The 22842-nt window shown below is 41.3% G+C and overlaps 1 protein-coding gene across 1 annotated transcript in view; it reads left to right on the top strand.

Annotated features, from left to right (window-relative positions):
- GPD2 (glycerol-3-phosphate dehydrogenase 2) overlaps positions 1-22842 on the top strand; it is a 212070-nt gene that overhangs the window by 140614 nt on the left and 48614 nt on the right. The window contains exon 7 of the mRNA XM_004703929.2: positions 22196-22360. Coding sequence (XP_004703986.1) covers positions 22196-22360 — 165 coding nt within the window. The remainder of the gene's footprint in view (positions 1-22195; positions 22361-22842) is intronic.

The following is a 22842-nucleotide window of genomic DNA, read 5'->3' as shown; positions in this document are numbered from 1 at the left end:
TCTATTTCCTTTGACTTCCTCTTGTCCCACTATCATGCTCAGTCTTTATTTGGGTTTCAGTAATTCCTCTTGGTTACATTACCCTTGATCATGCCCTACCAAGCCTCCCACAGCCTCCTCACCTCACTCCTGATTTGGATCACGTGTTGTTCCCTTGTCCCTGAGTTTGTTAATACCACTACCATTCCCCCCATCCCCCCCTCCCATGTCCTCCCGGAACTGTCGGTCCCGTTGTTTTCTCCTCCAGATTGTTCATCCAGCCTATCTTATTTAGACAGACCGGCGAACATAATAACATGCACAAAAACAAGACAGCAAAACCAAGCAACAATATACAACAAAACAACAACAAACCTATGACAAAAAACAAAACAAAACACAACAAGAAAGAACCAAGCAACAATATACAACAAAACAACCACAACAAACCAATGACAAAAAAACAAAACAAAACACAAGAAAGAAAAGCTTGTTGTTATTCAAGGACTGTTTGTTGCCCATCAGGAGTGTTCGCCAGTGCAGTCTGTTGAGTAGATAATATTGATGTAATAATTTATTAGTAATGTCTCTACAGGTTATTCATTTACTTATTTTTAAAAATCTATTACACATTTGTTGAGTGCAGACCCACCAGAAAAAGTCCACCTTCAGCATTCCCTGGGGACCTCGCTGCTCCGTTCCCTTGCTGTTCTGTTGCACCCCCTTAGTGTTTTGCCTCGGTGTGGCATATGAGGTCTCTTTCAACATCTGGTGACAACATCTCTTACATCCTAAGAGGAGGCTCATTGTGGGCAAGCTATGGAATCTACGGCAGTACCAGGGCTAAGCTAGCTGGGGAGTAGTCTCTTGGTAAAGGAGCAACATGGTAAATGGAGGGAAGATTGCCATTGTCAAGGATTTCATTTTTCTTGGATCCACAGTCAATGTTAATGGAAGTAGCAGCCAAGAAATCAAATAATGTGTTGCTTTAGTCAGATCTCCTGCAAAGTGCCTTGTCAAAGTGTTGACAAGCAACGATGTGAGTGACTTTGAGGACAAAGATGCACCACACGCAATCCTTCATGTGTGTGAGAGAGCTGGACAATAAATAAGGAAGACCAAAGAAAATTAGATGCCTTTGACCCTTACAAATGCCCTTTGCATCCTAGCTCTTTCCTCTATTTCCTTTGACTTCCTCTTGTCCCACTATCATGCTCAGAGACTACCAGAAAAATGAATTAGAATATTCCTTATAAGGGAGGATGAGAAGACTTTTTCTCACATACTTAGGAACTTGTTAAAAGCAGAAGCTAGTCCCTAGAGAATGACATCATATCTCAGACCAAACCAAACTAGCTGCCATCTTTTCATTTCTGACCCTACAGCACTGGGTAGAACTGCCCTTTTGAGTTTCTAAGACTGTAACTCTTTACAGGAGCCTTGTCTTTTTCCCCAAGAAGTGGCTGCTGGTTTTGAACTTCTGACCTTGAAGTTAATTAACAGCTCCACGCTTAACTACTATGCCACTGGGGCTTCAGGAAATGGATTGGCACAATGGCGGCAACAATAGGCTCAGGTATAGCAACAATGTAGTGCACTACTTGCAGCATTTTGTTCTGCTGTACAGAGAATCACTGCGAGTAAAGTTACCTAATAAGATCATATTAAGTTCTCACTCCGACGAATCAAGATTTGATTTCTAGTCTGTGCTTTTGGCATGTGCTTCCATGGCATTTGCCAACTCTCGGCACATATTGAATTCATAATGTACACTATGAATGTAAGTAGTAATACTTCCTCTTCGTGAACATACGGTCACATCAAAGTGAGATTGTTTTACAGAAGCATCTCTGTAGTGCTCTTGAGAAGTTTTGATGCCTGTTAAATTGGAAGTCAACATGCGGCATTTTATGTTCTATTTTAATGAATTAATTTATTATAATTTTACCCTCTTCTTAAGGTGAATAGACTGCTATTGTATCTTTTGGTCTTCAAGTCTTAGGTTTAAATTAGGGTTAGAGTTCAACACTTTCGCTATTCATGTCTTATTTGTGACCAAGTAAATGAAAAGTTCACCAAGTAACAGTGACTTTGACTTTACATCCTAAAATGTCCTGTTGATAAATCATACTCTACTAACTTTATAAGGATCTGATTGTGGATCGTCTAAGCAGGTTAGCACTTAGTGAAATGATGTTCCATGGATTTAAGTGCACGACAGCACTTGGGAAGTACATGGCAGTTCGTTGGAAAGCAGGGCAGTTATAGGTGGCAGTGATGGGTCTATGAAGGACACCTGACCTCACCTTGAACTACAGAGAGGCCAGTCTGTAAGAGAAGGGTGAGGCAGAACATCAGAGTTCTGGCCAAGCAAACCGACAGGAGAGCAGAGTTTTATTTTCATCCCAGTAGGAACACGGAGTGCAGCTCAGACATTGGAACTTGATTGTGACTCTTAGGCTTGCTGTATATGACAGGAGTGACTGTACCCTCGTGTGTATGCCGACATTCAGGAAGATCTGTCTGGGGGCACTTTCTAATAATGGAGGGAAGAGACTTCTTAATTATCATCAGATATGGTCAGGATTGACTCAAAAGTTACTCAGGGACTGCGTGGGGTTGCTCCTGAAAATGAAAGATTGACAGTAATTGCAACGGGGGGAGGGCACCTTGTCTGTCTCAGGTGGGAAGTAATGGAAACCATTGTGGACAATAATCAATGACTAATGCTTCCAGGAAAGAGAGCTTTTAACATTTACTGGGAATGTGGGCTAGAAGAGTGGCACCGATTCTTTATTTTTCATTGTAAAACACACGTAGATGCATCAGCAACTGGCCTCATATATAAAATTTGAAAGTAAAACTACTAAGTACGTTTTCAATTTGCCATAGCATTGTGTAATATCTAAGTTTATTATTCATCTAATTTTGCATCTCAGGAATGGCTGGAAGTTTGTGGGTGTGGTTAGGTTTGGTTCGTTTGTTCTAGTTTGCTTTGTATTGTTAACATTTGAATTGTTCTGTGTGTCAACCATGCTGTATCTCGCCCACTAGAGATGTAGGGGATTATTATTTTATTTATTTATTTTTTACTTTCACTAAAACCCTTTTGGTTAAAGAGCTGCTTGTATGGTAGTAGATAATATTGATGTAATAATTTATTAGCAATGTCTCTACAGGTTATTAATTTATTTTTTAAAAAGCTATTACATATTTGTTGAGTGCAGACCCACCAGAAACTGTCTAGGACATTTGAGATGTCTTTCATTAGATTCATTAGATTATTAGAGGATTCATTAAGATCTGAAGTGATATTTTTTCCTTTCTCCTAGAGAGGACATTCTAAATGGCCACGTCTTCCATTTGTGTGGAATAGTGGACAGCATGTAACAGGGTAGAAGCAACCTCACTTGATCAACTTGCTTTGCTAAAGACTTTGGGCACCTCTTTCCAGGCCGATGGTGGCCTTGGCACCAGTCTCGTAAAAGATGGTGCCTGCATGCTTTCCCTCTTGGACCCACTCGTTTTGAAAACCTTAACCTTGTATTACTATAGGAGACATGCACCAAAATATAATAGGGTTTTGAACTCATAAACCTGCCATTGAACCAGAACAGTTAATTTATAGCCATACTCAATTCCTCTCTGTCTCCTCTCCTCTCACACCTTTTTTCCTCTTTAAAACAGTGATCTTCTAGGGTCTTCCTAATGTCACGACCCTTTCATACAGTTCCTCAGGGTGTGGTGACCCCCAACCATAACATTATTTTCGTGGCTACTTCATTGCTGTCAGTTTGCTACGGTTATGAATCGGGCGACCCATGTGAAAGGGTCGTTCGAGCCCCCAAAGGGGTCCCGACCCACAGGTTGAGAACCGCTGCTCTAGAGCCCATGAGTCAATCTAGCCTGCCCCCTGTTTCCGTATGGTTGACAGCTATGGATGTTGTGTTTTGAATTTGTTTTAAAAAATTGCTTGAATTTTAGACATTTTAGGTGGTTTAAAATGGTTCAAAAGAGGCCTATTTCGTGGCATATGAAAATTGCATGGAATTCCAATTTCAATGTTCACAAAGTTTTCGTGGTAATCAACCATGCCCATTTATTTACGTATTTTGAGTGACAGAGCTGAGCAGCTATAATGTAGAGCTTAAAGTCAACAGTGTCTCATTATTATCTTGTCTTTGGAGGTGAAGTTTAACTGAGAAATGATCCATAACTCCTGTGTCGTTATTGTTGTTCAGTGCCATCTAGTTGGCTCCAGCTCAGAGACCCGACAGGTAACAGAACAAAAAACTCTGTCACCATTAAGAAACAATTTTTACCATTACCTCTACATTGTCTACAAAATGTAAGATACAGCTTGTTTTATGATGCAGTTTGACCAGCCAGAAGTTGAAAGACCCTTGAAGAGTCACTCCCTAGTTCACTGCCGTTGAGTGAGGCCAGCCCAGTGGTACTGTAAGGCAGACGAGAACTGCCTCTGTGCGCTTCTGAGACTGCAGCTCTGCTGCAGCAGAAAGCCTCATCTTCTGCACAGCTGCTGCTGGTTTTGAACTGCTCACCTTTGAGTTAGCAGCAAAATGAGTATCCACTATTGGAGATGATGACAATTAAATAAAACTTCATTTTCATTAAAATGCTAAAACACAAACCAAAAAGGGGGATTTTTTTTTTAAACTTAGAAGTGTACAATTTGAAATTAGATCATAGAATTCAGTTAGCTAAATTGTTTGTTGTTCTATCCTTTTGAATACATAGTGTGAAAACGAAACTAAGAGAATCCATCCCTTAGTTCAAATAACTACTTTCTAACAGCAGTATATGGAAGAAAGATGGGCTTTCTACTTCCCTTCAGAGTTACAGTCTTGCAAAACCACAGGAGCAGTTTTACCCTGTCTATAACTATAGAGTTGCCCTGAGTTGGAATCGACTCAATTACAGTGGAATTGACTCAGTTGATTTTGGAATCGCAATTACCATCTCATGTCTCCCAGATGAAATGTTATGAAAATAAAGTTAATCCTCAACATAATTATTAATAAAAAGCATAATGATATTGCAGTAACATAAATAAAATTCTATACCAGTCACATTTTGAAAACCAGCAATTTGTTCTTCAGAGAAGATGAGCACAAAGCAGAAATAGATTGAACCAAGGAGCTACCACCTTGAAAGTGACGCTGGAGTTGAAGATAGTTGGTTGGTTGGCTATTCAGTAACCATTGAATCTGGGAGCTAACAGACATTATGATAAATGAGAAATGATTATGATTCCTATGCTAAACAAAGGACTGCGTCATACACAAGGAGAAGAAAGATACATTAAGTAGGATGTCTAGATTAACAACAATAGCTCCATTTGCATCATACTGAACAGTGTACGAAGTCTTCAGATATATTTAAGCTTGATCAGTTCAAAGACTTTAGAAAATCCATGCTTACTAGTGAAGAATCAGACTGATGGAGAAACCGATATGGTCAGAATCTGCGTTAGCACACAGTGAGGTTGTCTTCAACCCCACCAGGCAACCGTTTGCTGTAGAGCTGATTCTGACTTTTGGCAACCCACGGATGGCCCAGTAGAACTGTGCTGCTTAGGGTTTTCAGGGGCTGAATTGTTGGAAGTAAATTGCTAAGCCTCTCTTAAGAGGCACCTCTAGGTGGACTAAGCCCACTAGCATCAAGAAGCAGAGTATGTGCATTAAGTGTTTACACCACTCAGGGGTGTTGTTCCGAAATCAAGGGATCATACCTCCAGGAGTCTCCAGAATAATTAGCCTGCCTTGCTGCATATGCACATTATTTTTCAAACCATCAGGACTTTGGATTCTGGGCAGATGAATTTGATAACAGTTTGATAAGGCATGGAATCTTTCTGTGATTGAAAAATGCGGCAAGTATAGAACTCCTCCTGAAGTAGGTAACTGTCGCCAGACATTGTTTTCCACTTACAATTTCCAGGCTAGTCCTTAACAAACAATATTAAATTCACTGCCACGGGGTGGATTCTGACTCATAATGAGCCCACAGTGCAGAGTAGAAGTGACCCTGTGGTTTTCTGAGACTGTAACTCTTTATGAGAGAAAGACAGACTTTCTCCTATGGAGTGTTTGTTAGGTAGTTTTTAGCTGTTGGCCTTTGCAGTTAGTAGCCCCTGTGTGTATCCACTGTGCCACCAGGGCTTCCTCTGGCCCTTAGCAGAGTCCCAATTAATTTATCATGTAACTCACACTCAGAGTTACACCTGGGGCCAGGCTGAGTCTTTCCGGTGGTTTTGTCAAAGTTGTGTGCATGTACTCACACAGATGAAGGGAAAAACCAAACCAAACGCACTACCATTGAGACGATGAGGACTCATAGTGACCCTACCGAACAGGACAGACCTGTCCCTGTTAGGAAGGGAAAGGAGGACTGAAATGAGATTCTGTGTAAGTCAAAGGATCACTGGTGCATGCTCACCAGGCCCTTTATGAGAGCATCGTTACTTTCACATTTGGAGACTTCTTCCTACATATATTTAGATTCCCAAACTTTCTTTATAGGGGGCTGCGGGGGTGAGTATTTGAAATTTGATGACCGCAACTGCTGAGATTGTCTGAGCTGGAAAGGACCTGAGAAGTCGCCAGGAGCCGCTTCATGTCGCCAGCCATGCGAAGATGAGGCCCAGGGGCTAGGACTTGCCCAGGTCACTGTGCTAGGTCAGATATTCAGGCATAAAGGAAAAGAAATCTGATTGATTTAAGGAGCAAAGGAATTTGTCAAACAGATAGTGACCAGTAGGCAGAATTGTTGGCTGAAGACCCGGAATGGAAAAATGAAGGTCAAAAAATGATTTGCAGCAACTAGAGCCACAGCCAAAATCCTGTCCCAGGACCAGTGCACTGAGGACTTCATTGTAGGTCACCATACAGCATACATATAACTGACACTGACATGGCCGCCTCTAAAAGCATGACAGTGCCCCTGCGGTTGCCTGTCTCCAGATTGGATTGCCAGGCCCCTTGCTTCGAATCACTCACTCTCAGTCGGAAGTGTGTGTCGGACCTCTGCCTCGGGGGGCTTTCTTCTTCCCAAGGCTTATACAGTAGGGCAGGCGATGCTGGGAAGGAAGCCAGACAGAAACATGTTAAAAATCAAATACCACCCCCGCCCCCCGACCTTATAATTATCCACTCTAGAAGCATTACCTGGCTAGGGTATTTGAAAATTTACAACTTGCATCTATGCTGGCTTTTCCCAGGACACCAAATTTAGAAAAAATATTGACTTCCTTGTAAAAACGTGAAGAGCCTCTGGAGTTTTGAAGAAAAAATAAATTCTCTGGATTAAGACTGGTTAGTTCTCGTATTTTGAAATCCTCTATTGGCCCATCTGTGTTGTTTTCCTTTGAACCATCCCTATCTTCCTCTTTTTTGTGATCTACAGAAGGAAAACACAAAAAACCCTTGCATGTGGTAAAAAGTGAAGAAATAAGAAACAACAACAACAAAAGAGCAAATAGCACTTATAAAGTGCAAAGATCAGAGATTAGCACCACACATTTTATGGAATATTGGCCAGCTTGATGAACAGTTAACCACTCAGAACTGCAAAATATGTAAATATATTTGTACATATATAAATATATCTATATATAATGATAGGGAAATAGATCTGTGCACTTATATCTATATGTTGAATTAAGGAACAGATGGGCATTGGGCTTTGATTCCAGTATTCCCTCAACACAAGAACACTTTGTTCTAATAATCCGGCATTCTGTGATACTCACCTTCCCGACACAATCACTGAAGACAAAGTGGGTGCATAAGCAAATGTGGTGAAGGAAGCTGATGGTGCCCGGCTATCAAATGATACAGCATCTGGAGTCTTAAAGACTTGAAGACAAACAAGCAGCCATCTAGCTGAGAAGCAACAAAGCTCACATGGAAGAAGCACACCAGCCTCTGTGATCATGAGGTGTCGATGGAATCAGGTATCAGTCATCTAAGACCCAGAATGAAATCATATCAATGTAAATTGGGGGAGGAAGGGCATGGAGTGGATACCCAAAGCCCATCTGTAGTCAACTGGGCACCCCCTTACAGAAGGGTCACAAGGAAGAGACGAGCCCGTCAGGGGCAGTATAGCACCGATGAAACACACAACTTTCTTCCAGTTCTTTAAGGGTTCCCCCCCGCCCCCTGCACTATAATGACCTCAATTCTACCTTATAAATCAGATTAGACCAGAACATGCACACTGCTACAGATAAGAGCCTGCAACACAGAGAATCCAGGATAGATAAACCTCTCAGGGTCAACAATGATAATAGAGATACTAGGGGGGTAAGGGGAAGGTAGGGGGAGAACAACAGAAAGATGGGTGAAGGGTGACAGATGATGATGTAAGATATGAAAATAATAATCTATAACTTAGCAAGGGTCCATGAGGGAGGGCAGGGGGAAAATGAGGAGCTGATATCAGGGGGTCAAGTAGAAAGAAAATGCTTTGAAAATGATGATGGCAACATATGTACAAATGTGTTTGACATAATGGATGAATGTATGGATTGTGATAAGAGATGCAAGAGCCCCCAATAAAAGTATTTAATAACTACCCCCCAAACCCCCCCCCCAAATCATAACTTTTAATAATAGTTTAATATATACTAAAGATCCCTGGTGGTGCAGTGGTTTATCACATAGCCTTTAACCAAAAGGTTGGTGCGTGTAAGCCCATCACCTACTCCTGTGGAGGAAAAACTTTCTGATTGGCTGGTTGTAATGATCACAACCTAGGAAACCCAATGGGACAATTCTACTCTGTCAACTCTGTCCATCAGTCAGACTTGACTCAATGGTCTACAACAGCAACAAAATATATTGAGGGCTATTGTGTTCCAAGGAAACTGGTGACACGGGTTAAGCATTTATTTAACTGTTAACCGAAAGGTAGTTCACTTTCACTAGCTGTTTGTGTGGAAGAGAGGCGGCCATCTGTTTCCACAAAGATGGCAGGCTCGGAAACCATATTTACCTGCGCTGTACTGCCACTATGAGTCATGACTGACTGAGGAGCAGGGAGTAGTTTGTTTCTAGTAATACTGTTGCAGCACATGGTAAATGCCTCACTTATTTCCGTCAGTAGCTGGAGGCAAAAGAATGTTAAAGGAAGCAATTCGCTTGAGGTTTCATAGTCAATAGAGTTGGGACTTAGATATAGGCATATATATATGGTTTCATAGTCAATAGAGCTGGGACTTAGATATAGGTATATCTAAGGTATACCTATATATACCTACACACACACACACACACACACACACACACACACACACACACATATATATATATATATAAACCCAAACCCCAAAAAACCCAACCCAACTTATGATAACTGCCATGGAGTCTATACCAACTCATAGAGATCCTATAGGATAGGGTAGAATTGCCCCTGTGGGTTTACAAGAGTAAGTCTTTACGGGAGTAGAAAGCCTCTTCTGTCTCCCAAGAAGCAGCTGGTGGTTTGGAACTGCTGATCTTGTGGTTAGCAGCCCAGCACATACTCACTGTACCCCCAGGGCTCCTGCCCCCAGTGAAAGAAGCTTTGCAAGCCTTCCTAACATATAAGAGAGAGTGCATCCCTTTAGTGAATATGTTAGTACAACTAACTCTGAATCCCTGAATAACTCTGAATATCACTGCATATGACTGAATATTCTGAATATCACGGAATCCTCTGACTAACACTGAATATCAAAGAATCCTCTGGTTGTATGTTAGTAAAACTTCAAAGGAGAGAGAAAGAAATGCTGTAGGAAACTGAAAGACTCTCCTGAACCTGTGTCATTTCCATGTTAAACTGTAAAGTTGCATTTCTTGTGCGTTGATGTCCAGGGCAGTACATATGCCATGGTAGGCCTGTGTCAGTTTTTGCTACCCACAGGAGTACTTAGCTCGGTGCCTGGCACATAGTTTCAATGCCAGACTCACTGCCACCAAGTCAATGTCCTTTCATAGTGACCACCAGCCATACCTTGGGAGAAAACATGAGCTTTTCTATTCCTGAAAGAGCTACCATTTTGGAAACGCAGGGGCAGTTCTGTGTTGTGGTGTCTCTGTGAGTCAGCATTGACTTGATGGCAGTGCGTTTGGTGTGGCACATAATAGATGACCAATAAAGGCTTGCAAAAGAAGTGACTCCCCAGCATCCTCTGGGCAGTTACATTGGGTTACACTCTCATGGTCTCCAAACCTCAGCTCTTGCTACAGAAAGTGCTTATGCTCCAACCTAGCCATTCCAGGACGACTTACCAGTGAAATCAGTGCATTTCACAAACAGCTAGAAGCTTATCCCACTGGGGTTTTTTTAGGCCACAAAATTGTGTGGTTGGTAACAGAGTATCTCTGGTATCTCTTGTTTCATGACTTTACAACCTGATTTCAATTCTGTTATTGTCACATTCTTCATCTTCCTTGTTTCCTCTTGTGTTAGTCGGTGTTGACTAGAGATACATTCATAGATACTCATGTGTATAAAAAGAGCTTTATATACCAGAGCAATTGAATATTGAGAAAGCATCCCAGCCCAGTCCAGATCAAGTCTGTAAGTCCGGTATTACCCCAGATGTAAATACTAGTCCATAAATTCCTCTTCAGACTCACGCAGCCATACAATGATGCCGAATGCAGGAAGATCACAGGCCAGTGGGTGGAAAGTCTTGTGTATCCAGTGGCAGTGGAAGCATCTCAGCACTGGCAAGGGTCTCCACATGACTCCTTCAACTCCATGTATCTTGTGGACATGAATGTTTCTTATGGAGTGTGTGTGTGTGTCCCACCTCCAGGGAGCTATTTATCTCCTCAGCGCCTCCAAATGATGTCATCACGCTGCGAGCTAATTGACAGGCTAAACTCCAGCCTTTCACTCATACTAGTCTGAAATTGACAAGAGATTATGTAACTACCATGCCCCTCTTAATTGTTTAAAAAAAAAAGTTTTGGCTTTGCTAGAGAGGGAGCATTGATTGAATTGGCACTTGCCAGCGTTCTTTACTGTAAACTACCGTACAGAGCATTTTTGTACACAATGGGCTAATTACTATCTAAAGGGTTTTATGATGTTGCAGGTTACACACAAGGTCATTTTGGTTCACTTCCAGCTAGATACCTGAAGTGTCAGTAGACAATGTACTTACTCATTAGAGTCATTTAAAATTTTTCAAGAAAGGAAAATCCTGAGGGTATAGAAACTTTATGTACTTGTATTTGTCATGTTATAAGCACTTCACAATGTTTCGTTTATTTGGGGCCAAAGATCACAGACCTGCACTGATTGCTAATTATTCAGATGATAAATAGCTTCTGGGGAGCTTTGGGTGAGACAAAGGAAACATGGAGGGAACAAAAGGCCCCGGGAATGAAAAGAACATTGTGGAGACCATGGCTGGGCCGAATTATGATGCAGGTCACATCCTGGGCCTGCATTTAATTGTACCTTTGTATTTAATACTAAAAAATGATGACAGGCTCCGGGCTAACAGGTGTCCCTTCCTGAGAACTGTCTGTGTGGATAGGTGACAGCAAATTACTCCAATTCATAAACTTGGAAGATTATGCTTTTATTTTGAGTTTCACCAGGCTGTGAGGGAAGACAATCCTGGAAAAAAAAATGTATATCAGCTCAGAGATATTTTTAAACTTAGTTCCTGGCAAATTTTTAATAGTGAAACCTGAAAATGAAAAACCACACACACAAACTCACTCTGCAGTCACAGATGTAACCAGATGGGATTGTGCTCATCCCGTGCTCACCTTCCAACATTGGGTTCGTGGTGATTTACATTGATAGGTGATCCTGCGTCAGGACTGGCTTGCCCCAGGCACCTTGTCCCAAAGGGAGCACATACGCCAGGAACTTGCTTTCCCGGACCTCCTGCTTGCCCTCCATTTCCATGATTGCGGTTGAGAATCATCGGACCCGTTGATTTTATTTGTTGTTGTTGTTTTATTAAGCCCCTCCCATTGGATATGGTTCCCTGGAGGCCAGACTAGGACACTCTTATTTTCCTTGTTTGACAGAGATGATTGCATCTGCCACTTGGCAGTTCCGGCCACCTACTGGACCCTTTCTTGCCATATTGTTATTCCCACTCTCCTCAGTTCGAGGGTGCTTCCACCAGAGGTCTTGTAATAGAAGGCATTCTGCGCCTTTCGTCTGCCAAGTAGCTGGGTACAGAGAGACTAAATAGTCCTGGGAGTCTGTGGGTGACAGATTTAGAGTGAGGGCTGAGGGTTGAGGAATGAGGGTGGTGGAGGCTCCTCCTATACTGTCCAAGCACAGAGCATGTTTCTCTTACTAGCACAATCCCTGGCCTGCGATTCTGTTTTGCAATTATGTTCATTCATTCACTCCAAATATTTACATATCTGCCCCATCCACTCACAGATAGCAACTTAATGCCAACTCATAGCAACTCTGTAGGATATAGAACTGCCTCAGAAACCCTATGAGAAATCCTTTAAATCTTTATAGAAGCAAACTGCCTCATATTTGCCCCTTGGAGCTGTGGTGGATTTGAACCATTGGCCAGAAGTTAGGCTGATAATAGATGTAGGCACAGTATGCTAGGAAACACAGGAAGGGAGGTCATTGTGCCTGAGAGGAGTAAGAGAACATTTCCTGTAACAAAGACTAAAAGTAGATTAGGTGTTTGCCGGGGAAGTTAGAACATGCCACAAGTCAAGTTTTATTTGAGGGTGAGCAACTGTGGTCATTTAGGGCAAGTCAGGGTGTCGGGAAAATTGAGATGATTAGAATCACTCTTTAAGGACCCTATGTACTAAATAGCTCCTGTGGTTATTTATATAACCTCAGCACCTTGCCATTATTTATTTATGTATAATTTCTATAGGAAAATGGATTGATTTCTAAACAACTATCTTAGGATACAGTCTTGAAGATAGAAAGCCTGTTTTTGAGTTGGAACTGCCTTTATTAGAAAACTGGCTACATTTCCTGTAGAAAGTCATCATTACCATACAGCTTTTCGGGTAGTACAAATAGTTGAGTGCTTGGCTGCTACGGGACAATTTGCCAGTTTGAGCCCACCCCTAGGTGCTTCAAGAGACTTGCTTCCTAAAGGTCCCAGTATTGAGCACCGGATGGAATGGCTGTCTCGTACACACATGGGGCCTCCATGCTCTGAATGGACAGAATGGGCACTATACAGCATGACAATGGTGAAAACGGAGGGCCGTTGCACACAATAGGCTTCATGGCCTGTGTGATTGGCAGCTCTCAGACTTTGTCTTGGCCTTAGTTCAGCCTTCCTCCTTCTGTCCGTGGACCTTGTGCTCATGCGTGCAGCTGTGGCCTGTGGGTCAGCTGAGCTGGATAATTAGGTCACCACTTTCCATATGCCTCTCCTTCCCCTCTTGGGCCCAGGTATGCTTTTTTCAAGGCAGTGGGAGAGGGCAAGCGGGTACACAAAAAACAAACGTGCTTTTCTGAGCCTCTGAGCCAACATGTCTACTGTCAGCTGTGAGCTACTGACTGCCAAGTCCACAGTTTAAAACCATCAGCTGCCCCTAGGGAGAAGGATGAGGCTTTCTGTTCTGCTAAAGAGTTGCTAAAAGTCTTGGAAATTCACAAGGGCAGTTCTACCCTGTCCTACAGGGTCACTGTGACTTGGAGTTGACTCGATGTCAGTGAACGGATTATGTCATTGGCTGAAGCAGTTCTGCTTGACAGTCTGAAGTCAGGGCAGGGGAGGACGTTAGGATTACAACAAAAGGAATGGCTACAAGAAGGACTAAGGACCTGGGGCAGTTTTTACAGTGCTGGCATACTGTATCATACATAAAACTTCATCAAATAAAAATTTAAATATAATTCTAGGTCTAATAGGGTAAGTGTATAATCAGATACACAAATTAACATATTTGAGATAAACTTTTACCGTCATCTGACTTCTGAATTCGTTTTACACCCTCGATTTTTTTAAATTGTTTTATTAGGGGCTCATACATTGATTTTTTTTAAACACTTGATTTCCTCACAAAACACTTGTAGTTTGTGCTTAAAAAATAAAAAAGTTTTATTTACATATATATCTCATTCACGTACCATACAATTCAATTGTTTAAATAGATTAAAAAGTTATACAGTCGTCATCACACTTAATTTTAGACACTGGCTTTATTCTTGTGATTATTCTTATTAGCTCCTCATTACCCGCCAGCCATGTCCTGACCATAAGGAACTATTAGTCCAGCCACTGTCTCTGTAGATTACTTATCTTGGATTTCATATAAAGAAAATCAAACAAAAAACTGCAACAAGGACAGCAAAATAAAACACCGAAAAACTTTGATCCAAGAGAAAGCGGAAGAGAATAGAAACCAGAACAAATGAAAACTAGTCCAAAGGAAAAACAAATAATCATCTGTTACAGTTTAATTTGTCTCTGCTGCAATCTCCTTTCCAGAGCACCCTTTCTGAGGGCAAGACTTCACCTCCCCGGTTCGTGGTCTGAGGGGATTTGGAGGCTTCATTCAGCAGGCGGCTCAGCAAATGCCTTTTGGGTTTTCAGGACATCCATAGCGTACCAAGTGAGAAGTCCAAAAACGAGAAAAAAGTTGAAGCAAAATCTGGAAAAGGATAGAAAGTTATTCAAGATTAGCTATTACATGCGTCATATCAGACATACACAGCCCTTGCTTTTTATAGGACCCGGAAGCCCAGAGGAGAAATGTGTGTCCTCACCCACGCCAGCCAGTTGACTAACACATCCCAAACTTGGCACCCCGTCACTCCAACCCCGGGCTGTTTTCTACTGTATCTTGAAAGGGTTTTCCCTTTACCCTGCCTCATGGACTTCCCTGAACCCACAAGCCCCCACAGATTCCCTCTTTGGTAAATAATTCGCTGTTTAGAAATTACATTGCTGTCACCATTTCCTATGAAAACAATTTCATTTTGAGTTTTTATTTTGAATTATCGGTGTCCTAATCCTTTTGTACACATGAATGCTTTGATGTTTACTTGTTTAAATTTTTTGTGCTTGGGCATACATCCCTCCCTTTGTCTCTCTCTCTCTCTCTCTCACACACACACACACACACACACACACACACACACACACACACCACGCACACACTCACCCCTCTCTTGCTTTGCCTCCACTTCCACTGGGCCTGTCACAAAGCGATGTTTTATACCAAGGATTCTATGAAAGGAGCAGGGATTTGGTAGGTTAGCCTTGGAATGAACTTTTCCAGCCCTTCGTGGAAAGCCTCAGGAGAGGTCACTGTGACAAAGTCAGTCTGAGACAATGAAACGTGCTGTGTGACTTTGGTTAAAAATGGGGTTAAAACTTTAGGGAGGTATTCGGTCTTTTAAAGCCTGCCAGAATAGTCACAGTGATTGCATAAGACCCAGGGCAGGGCACAGGGTGATGGAAGGAAATATTCTTAACATTTCAACAGTGACAATTTCAATTGATGAAGAGGTTTTGGACAAGTGTTATTTGAATTAAGAATCTCCACCCCCCACACACCAGAAGTAGAATTACTACACTGATTTCTGAGTTCATAAATAGGTCTATATATTATAAACAGTAATTTTAAATAATGTATATTTTTTAAAAGAGTATATATAGCATTTTGGAGAATTGAAGAATTTTAGATGTAGAAAAACCCCATGAACATGCCAGGTAATTTGTGACCTGGGATTTTAATGTGTATTCATACTTAACACCTTTAATGATTGTTTCTCGGTTTCCAACCATTTTGCAAATTACCATGTTTTTATAACAGTAGTGCATGTGCTTTATGACTTTTGTAAACCACAACCCCTACCCTTGACTGTTAGTTTCCTATGCCTACTTTGTGTGGGTGTACGCTAATTATGTGGACATGCTGTAGTAAGTGAAAAATATGATAGTTGCCAAACTTTGGCTTTTGAGGAGAGCCTCTAAAACATGTATCTTTTCTGTAACTATATCCTAAAATGTGTGTGCTCATACACTTTTGATGTAAAAATATTTCTTGACTACCCTGTATGTAAAGACATTGAGATTTAGAGCAAATTCATTTTGTAAGGTGTAAGATTTTGTTTTTCTAAACAAGGGAAAACAGTTGCAGTCCCACCTCTCCTGTGCTTCCTCCTTTATGAGCTGTAAGCTTTGTATGTGCACATATGTAAACTTTCAAGTGCAAAGGGAGAACAGAGCAGGGAACAGATTCTCCTAGTCCCCGTCTGGGTCCTTGTGCCAGTGCCAATGTAGAGCTATGCACTGATCACTGAAATACATTGAAATACAGAATAAAGTTGCCTGGCTCTAAGGAAATATATTTGAAAATCCAAACTAGATAAGCAGTTCAATTGGGGGGTGGGGTGGGTTTGAGATTATTGTATCACATTCCAATGACACACAGTGCTGTCAAAAACTTTTTTTCTCCAGAAATAAAATTATAGGAGGCAGAGAGATACCTTTCAAAATGTCAAGAAGGGGACTGGGGGACGTGGTTAAGGATGATGGGTGCAAAAGGAAAAGAAGAATGAAAATACGCTCCTTATCCCAGGAGACATGCGCTGTGACCATCCGGGTGCTGCAGGGTAAAGGGGGAATTGAACGTGGAGAGGGGAGGGGAGGTCTGACTAGAATTCAGAGAGGTAAATGGGATATGCTGAATGAGAAGAAGGGAATTGCTGGAGGGTGGTGGGTGTGATCTACTGAGCCCAGGGGAGGTCAAATTATTTGTCCCTCAGATTTTAGGCTTTTTGAAACAGTTGTATCTGCATTCTGGGGGGTGAAACCCAAGAGCGTCATTAAAAACCACTCCCCCATCCCTTCTCCATATTGTATATAAGGGGTAGCTTGTTTTCGCTTTCTGATTTTGCACATTGGGGAAGGGGGTTCCCCTGCCCTCTCGCTCCACTCAAATTCTTGACATTGGTTTTCTGATACCAAGAATGTCTTAAACAGGAGACAAAGTATTTTATTTCTTAATTAAAGATAACATTGGAAATCCAAATACCTGTTAATTTAACACATTGAGTGGGATTGTGGTAAGTGAGCATTTAACTCACCTGATGCTGGAGCATTTCTCTGACTTTGAGTGACTCCATTAGTGACTGGTGTACAGCAGTGCTCCATCGGGTTTTCCATGTAGGTTAGTGGCCGCATTTTCTGTACCTCAGTAGACTGGAACCTCCAGTGTTAGCAGTCAAGTCTATGAACCATTTCCACCACCCAGGACTACAAACTCAATATTTACTGGATACTTACTTTGTGCAAGGAAGGAATTGAAAATACAAAGAGGAGGTTGGGAAAAACGGCTTTGGTGATAGAAACAGTTGAAATTGCATTTTAGGATTTTGTAAGACCAATGACTTCTTTATCACAAATGCCTTTTTTCAACAATACAAACGGCAGCTATACACTCGGACGTCTCCATATGGAATACACAGAAATCAAACTGATTACATTTGTGGGAAGAGGTGATAGAGTAGCTCAATATCAGAAGGTCAAACCAGGCCAGGGGCTGACTGGAACAGACAGACTATCAACTGTTCATGTGTAAGTTCAGGTTGAAATTGAAGAAAATCAAAATAAGTATACGAGAGCTGAAATATACCCTTGAGGATATATCCCACCCAAATTTTGAGAACATTTCAAGATCAGGTCTGATGACAGATGACCTGTGGGATGACATCAACATCATTCATCAAGAAAGCAAAGGGTCAATAAAAAGACAGGAAAGAAAGAAAAGATCAAATGGATGTCAGAAGAGACTCTGACCCTTAGTCTTAATTGTAGAGTAGCTAAAGCAATTGGAAGAAATGATGAAGTCAAGGAGTTGAATAGAAAATTTCACAGGGCAACTAACTAGAGAAGACAAAGCCAAATATTATAATAAAATGTTCAAATGTCTAGAATTAGAAAGCAAAAGGAATGAACATGCTCAGTATATCTGAAATCAAAAGAATTCAAGAAAAAAAATTCAAACCTTGAGTTAGAATAGTGAAAGACTCCATGGCAAAAATATTGGACGATGCAGGAAGCATTAAAATAAGATGGAAAGAATACACAGAGTCATTCTACCAGGAAGAACTAGTTGACAGCCCACCATTTCAGGAGGTAGCATATGATCAAGAGCTAATGGTATTGAAGAAAGAAATTCAAGTTGCACTGAAAGCATTAGCCAAAACCAACGCTCTAAAAATTGATGGAATACCAATAAAAATGTTTCCACAAGCTGATAAAGCCCTGGAAGCACTCACTTGTCTATGCCAGGAAATTTGGAAGACAGCTACTTTGCCAACTGACTGGAAGAGATCCATCTTTTTACCCATTCTAAAGAACGGTGACCCAATAGAATGCTCAAATTACAGAACAATATCATTGATATCACATGCAAGTAAATGTTTTCTTAAGATCACTCAACAACAGTTGCAGCAGTGCTTTAACAGGGAGCTGCCAGAGGTTCAGGCTGGATTCAGAAGAGGATGTGGAACAAGGGATAACATTGCTGATGTCATATGGATCTTGGCAGAAAGCAGAAAATACCAGAAAGATGCTTATTTGTGCTTTATTGACTATGCCGAGGCATTTGATGATATGGATCATAACCATCTATGGATAACCTTGAGAAGAATCAGATTTCATTGTGCTATGTGGAACCTTGAACATAATCAAGAGGCAATTATGGGAACAACAAAGGAACACTGCTACATGGTTTAAAAGGAAAGTTGCTGAGCAAATCATCAGAGAGACTGGATGATTTGAAGAAGAATGGAGCATCAGGATTGGGGGAAGACTTATTAACAAGACTTATTAATATGCCGATGGTACAACCTTGCTTGCTGAAAGTGAGGAGGGCTTGAAACCCCTGCTGGTGAAGATCAAAGATTGCCGCCTCAGGATGGATTACGACTCAAACAAAACCAGAAGCAAAAAGAAAATAAAAATGTACAGAAAACAGAACTCCTCCCAGGTGAACCAATAGGTAACATCATGATCAGCAGAGAAAAGATTGACGTTGTCAAGGATTTCATCCTGCGTGGAAGTAACAGTCGTGATGCAGTGGTGCGTTGCACTGGGTAAATCTGCTGTCCAAGACGTCTTTAAAATGTTGGAAAACAAGGATGTGACTTATAGGACTTATGGTCCACCTGACCCAAGTCATGGTATTTTCAGCCACTTCATGTACATATGAAAGCTGGACATTGCATAAGGAAGACCAAAGAAAAACTGATGCATTTGAACTATAGTGTTGTCGAAGAATATTGAAGGTCCCATGGACTGCCAAAAGAACAAGACAGATTTGTGTTAGATACAACCAGAATGCTCCTTAGAGTCAAGGATGGCGAGACTTTGTCCCACGTACTTTGAACACGTTATCAGGAAAGTTGAGTCCCTGGAGAAGGACATCATGTTTGGTAAAGTGGAGGGACAGTGAAAAAGAAGAAGGCTCTCTAAAAGATGGATTGACACAGTAGCTGTAACAATGGGCCAAAGCCTAAGAACCATTACGACGATGGCTCAGGATTGGGTTGTGTTACCTTGTGCTGTGCATAGGGTTTCAGTGATTCAGCACTGACCCAACGGAACCTAACAACATGTTGTGCTTATTACTAAGGGGCTGGGGAGGAGGCAGATGACCAAGTAGGCTTTCTTTCAGCCGCCCTGGAACTCAGATGAGGACACATGGGAAATCACACAGTAAGTGCAATGGGTTATAAGTTCCACCCTGGTAAAACTCCATATTCTTCTCACCGTCGTGGGTTCTAGTTTATCCCACTGTCTGGCTCACATAGAGGGTTACTCACTTTCAAATGGGTGGGTGAATGAATGGAGATAGTATCTCCAAGACTACCAAAAAAGGAATGTGCAAAATATAATGTGAAGCAGAGGAAGGAACAGACGTCTTTGCTTTGGAGGGATCCCCAGACAAAAAATATCATGGAGAGATTTGAAACACATCACTAATGATGGATAGTTTTCCAGAGCTTACAGAATGGTGTTCCACTCAGAAGAATCGGTGTGGGCCAAAGCAAGAATATGTGAAACAGCATGGTGTGTTCGGGGAGTTTCAAATAAGTTAGCAGTCCTAAAGAGGAGGAATAGGGGAGGGGACGATTTGGGGTGCATGAGGATCATAGAGGGATCTTAGAAATATGTGACAAAGAATGCTCCAGTCAAAACCGATAATGCCGCTGCTCAGAGTAGGGGCTAGAAAGTGATGACCCAAGGAACTTGTGTGAGTTTACATTTTATAGTTTAAATATGAAAATATTTTGTTTTCTCCAAAGCAAAGACGTCTGTTCCTTTGAGTTTTGTTCTATTATGATTGCACAATAGAGATGAAACTTTTTAAAGGAAACTGTCATTTAGTAAGTGGAAGTGTTACCTGGTCCCATTTAGAAGTGATAACTTTTAGTATTTAAAGTTGTTCATTGACACACGAGTTTCCAGACATTTGCTCTATCTGCCCATCAAGATGTTTCTAAATGGATGGGAGTTTCCATACCATACTCCTGTAGTGAAGCCAAACATTCCTTGATTTCTTGTACTATGAGCTGTTTACCTCGATTAAATAGGGTGTTTCCTTGTTATGCACATAAATCTACTAAAAAGATCGAGTACTATATAGATTTGGGTAATTTCTGCTAGCAAGATGGTTGTGTAAACTTAAAGAGAATATAATCAATGAATTTTAATGTCTTCTATCTACACTGTTTGCTCTGCATGCATTTAACAGTGGCTCGTACATATGCCTGTTTAAATAAGGACCCCTACATGAGTAATAGTTGGTTCTTAAGCTTCACTTTAACTATGCCATATGACTATTTTAGTAGCAATTTAGGGTCATGCTAGGGTGCCAAATGACATCATTTCTACCCTTGTTAATTTCCACATATAACTCAAGTATTACGCCCCCCCTCCCCCCTCCCTCTTCTCCACCTACCTTCATTCTATTGTTTTTGGATAAAATAACTCCTTATTCTGCATGTTGAAGTTTAATGTATGTTCTGCACTTGATAGAGCATTTAATTTTGGGGGAAAGGTTCTTGGATGATTGTATTAGTTCAGCGGATTTAGAGTAAGATGTTTGTGAGGAGGGGCTGCAGAATCTTCAGTCATTGATTCTCTCTTTATAACTTTGCCCTTTTAGCTGGAATAGATTACTTGTATAGTGCTTCTAGCCCTACACAGACTGAATCACAAGGAAGGAACTTTACATAAACCATTTATACTAAATGTTTGGTATGCTGGCAACATAAATCAACAACAATATCCATTACAAATCCATCCCTTTATCAGTATTATCTTGATAGAACTGATCCCAATGTGTGGGAATTTGAACCCTCCTTCAATACATCTAGCTCTGGGTAATTAATTATTCAGGGCACAGAGAACCTGGCCCCTGCAATGTAGAGTAATTCTTCCCGGTCAGCATTAACTCCACTGGCAATAATAAATAGAAAAAGTCTCTAGTGATGCCAGTATTTTAAAGTGATTAATCATCTCTCCCCCCCTCCTACTCCCCGTAGTTTTCTTTAACTAGGATTTTTCAGCAATAAATCTTTAACAATACAGGTAGGAATTGTTCTGTAATTAAATTTTGCCCTGCTTAATTTCTTATCTTTTATGCGAGGTTGAAAAATAAGTTACACTTTAAGGAGCTCAGAGAAAAATTCAAACCAAGAAGGGAAAAAAATATCCTTTTATGGAATGCCGAGATTCTCTATGGGAGATGGAGCTCTTGATTTTGAATATTAGATAGAGCACATTCTAGTACCAATTGCTAATCAACACCAGTTGGGGTGTCAAATCCTCTGAAGTTTAGAATTGCTTCACTTCCATGCTTATGGGTGGTCTGTTTCAGGGAAAGTCTGATATATGCATATGTTCTCAAATGGAGTGAATAATTACTGCTTCCTTAACTTTCCCGTCATTGGTTAGCAGCTTTGTAGGAAAAGGATCTTTGTCCCCAGTTTTGAGTTATACCAAATACACATGCTGAAACTGACATGCCTGACTGAGTAGGGCCATGGATTTTTAAGTAGCCCCCCACCCCCCACCCCCAATAGAGCTGACTAGCCATCATGCAGATTCTGGGTGACAGGCACAGATGTGACATATCTGTTGTGACACCCTGCTCCACCACCAGTCTGTGGCTCGGGGTGACTCCTGTCCTTCCTCTTATGCTTTCCCTCGCTGCAGGACAACACAACGATGCACGGATGAACCTTGCCATTGCCCTCACTGCTGCCAGGTACGGGGCTGCCACAGCCAATTACATGGAGGTCGTGAGCTTGCTCAAGAAGACAGACCCCCGGACCGGCAAGGAGCGTGTCAGCGGTGCACGGTGCAAGGATGTACTCACAGGTATGAATTGTTAGGGTTTCTGTTAGGGAGGTGTTTCCTAGCATCTCGCCTGGCTTATATAATGACTGAATTATAATTTTTCTGTCACTTCTCTTTGATGTAAGTCAGGCTTCAGAGTCAGACTAATTATATTCCTTATTGTCAACAATGACTGGTTTAACATGAAAATTTTCCTTTCTGGGGCTTGGCAATTTTTTCCCTTTGTGTTAAATAATAATAATGATAATGATCATAATACATGCCCGCACAGTACCCACAGCTGTGAATGCAACCCGTTCTCTGTATAAAAACATGTTATTAATAAAATTAAGTAAGTGGGCCAAGTTTCAAAGTACCATTCAGGTGACACAGGCAGGGCATTTGCATGTCGTTAAAGTCAATCACTTTCAACTTGGGTCAAATTTTCCTTCTCGTCCTGTTTCTAGGACCATGTAGGTAAGGACATGACTGTGTGGACCAAAACCATTGCTATAAAATCTGTT

Source organism: Echinops telfairi, unplaced genomic scaffold (genome assembly GCF_000313985.2).
Source record: "Echinops telfairi isolate 266 unplaced genomic scaffold, ASM31398v2 ScPeMD7_4;HRSCAF=17, whole genome shotgun sequence".
NCBI classification, from domain to species: domain Eukaryota; kingdom Metazoa; phylum Chordata; class Mammalia; order Afrosoricida; family Tenrecidae; genus Echinops; species Echinops telfairi.
Note: the sequence above shows the minus strand (reverse complement) of the source record. Positions and strands in the feature narration are given on the sequence as shown.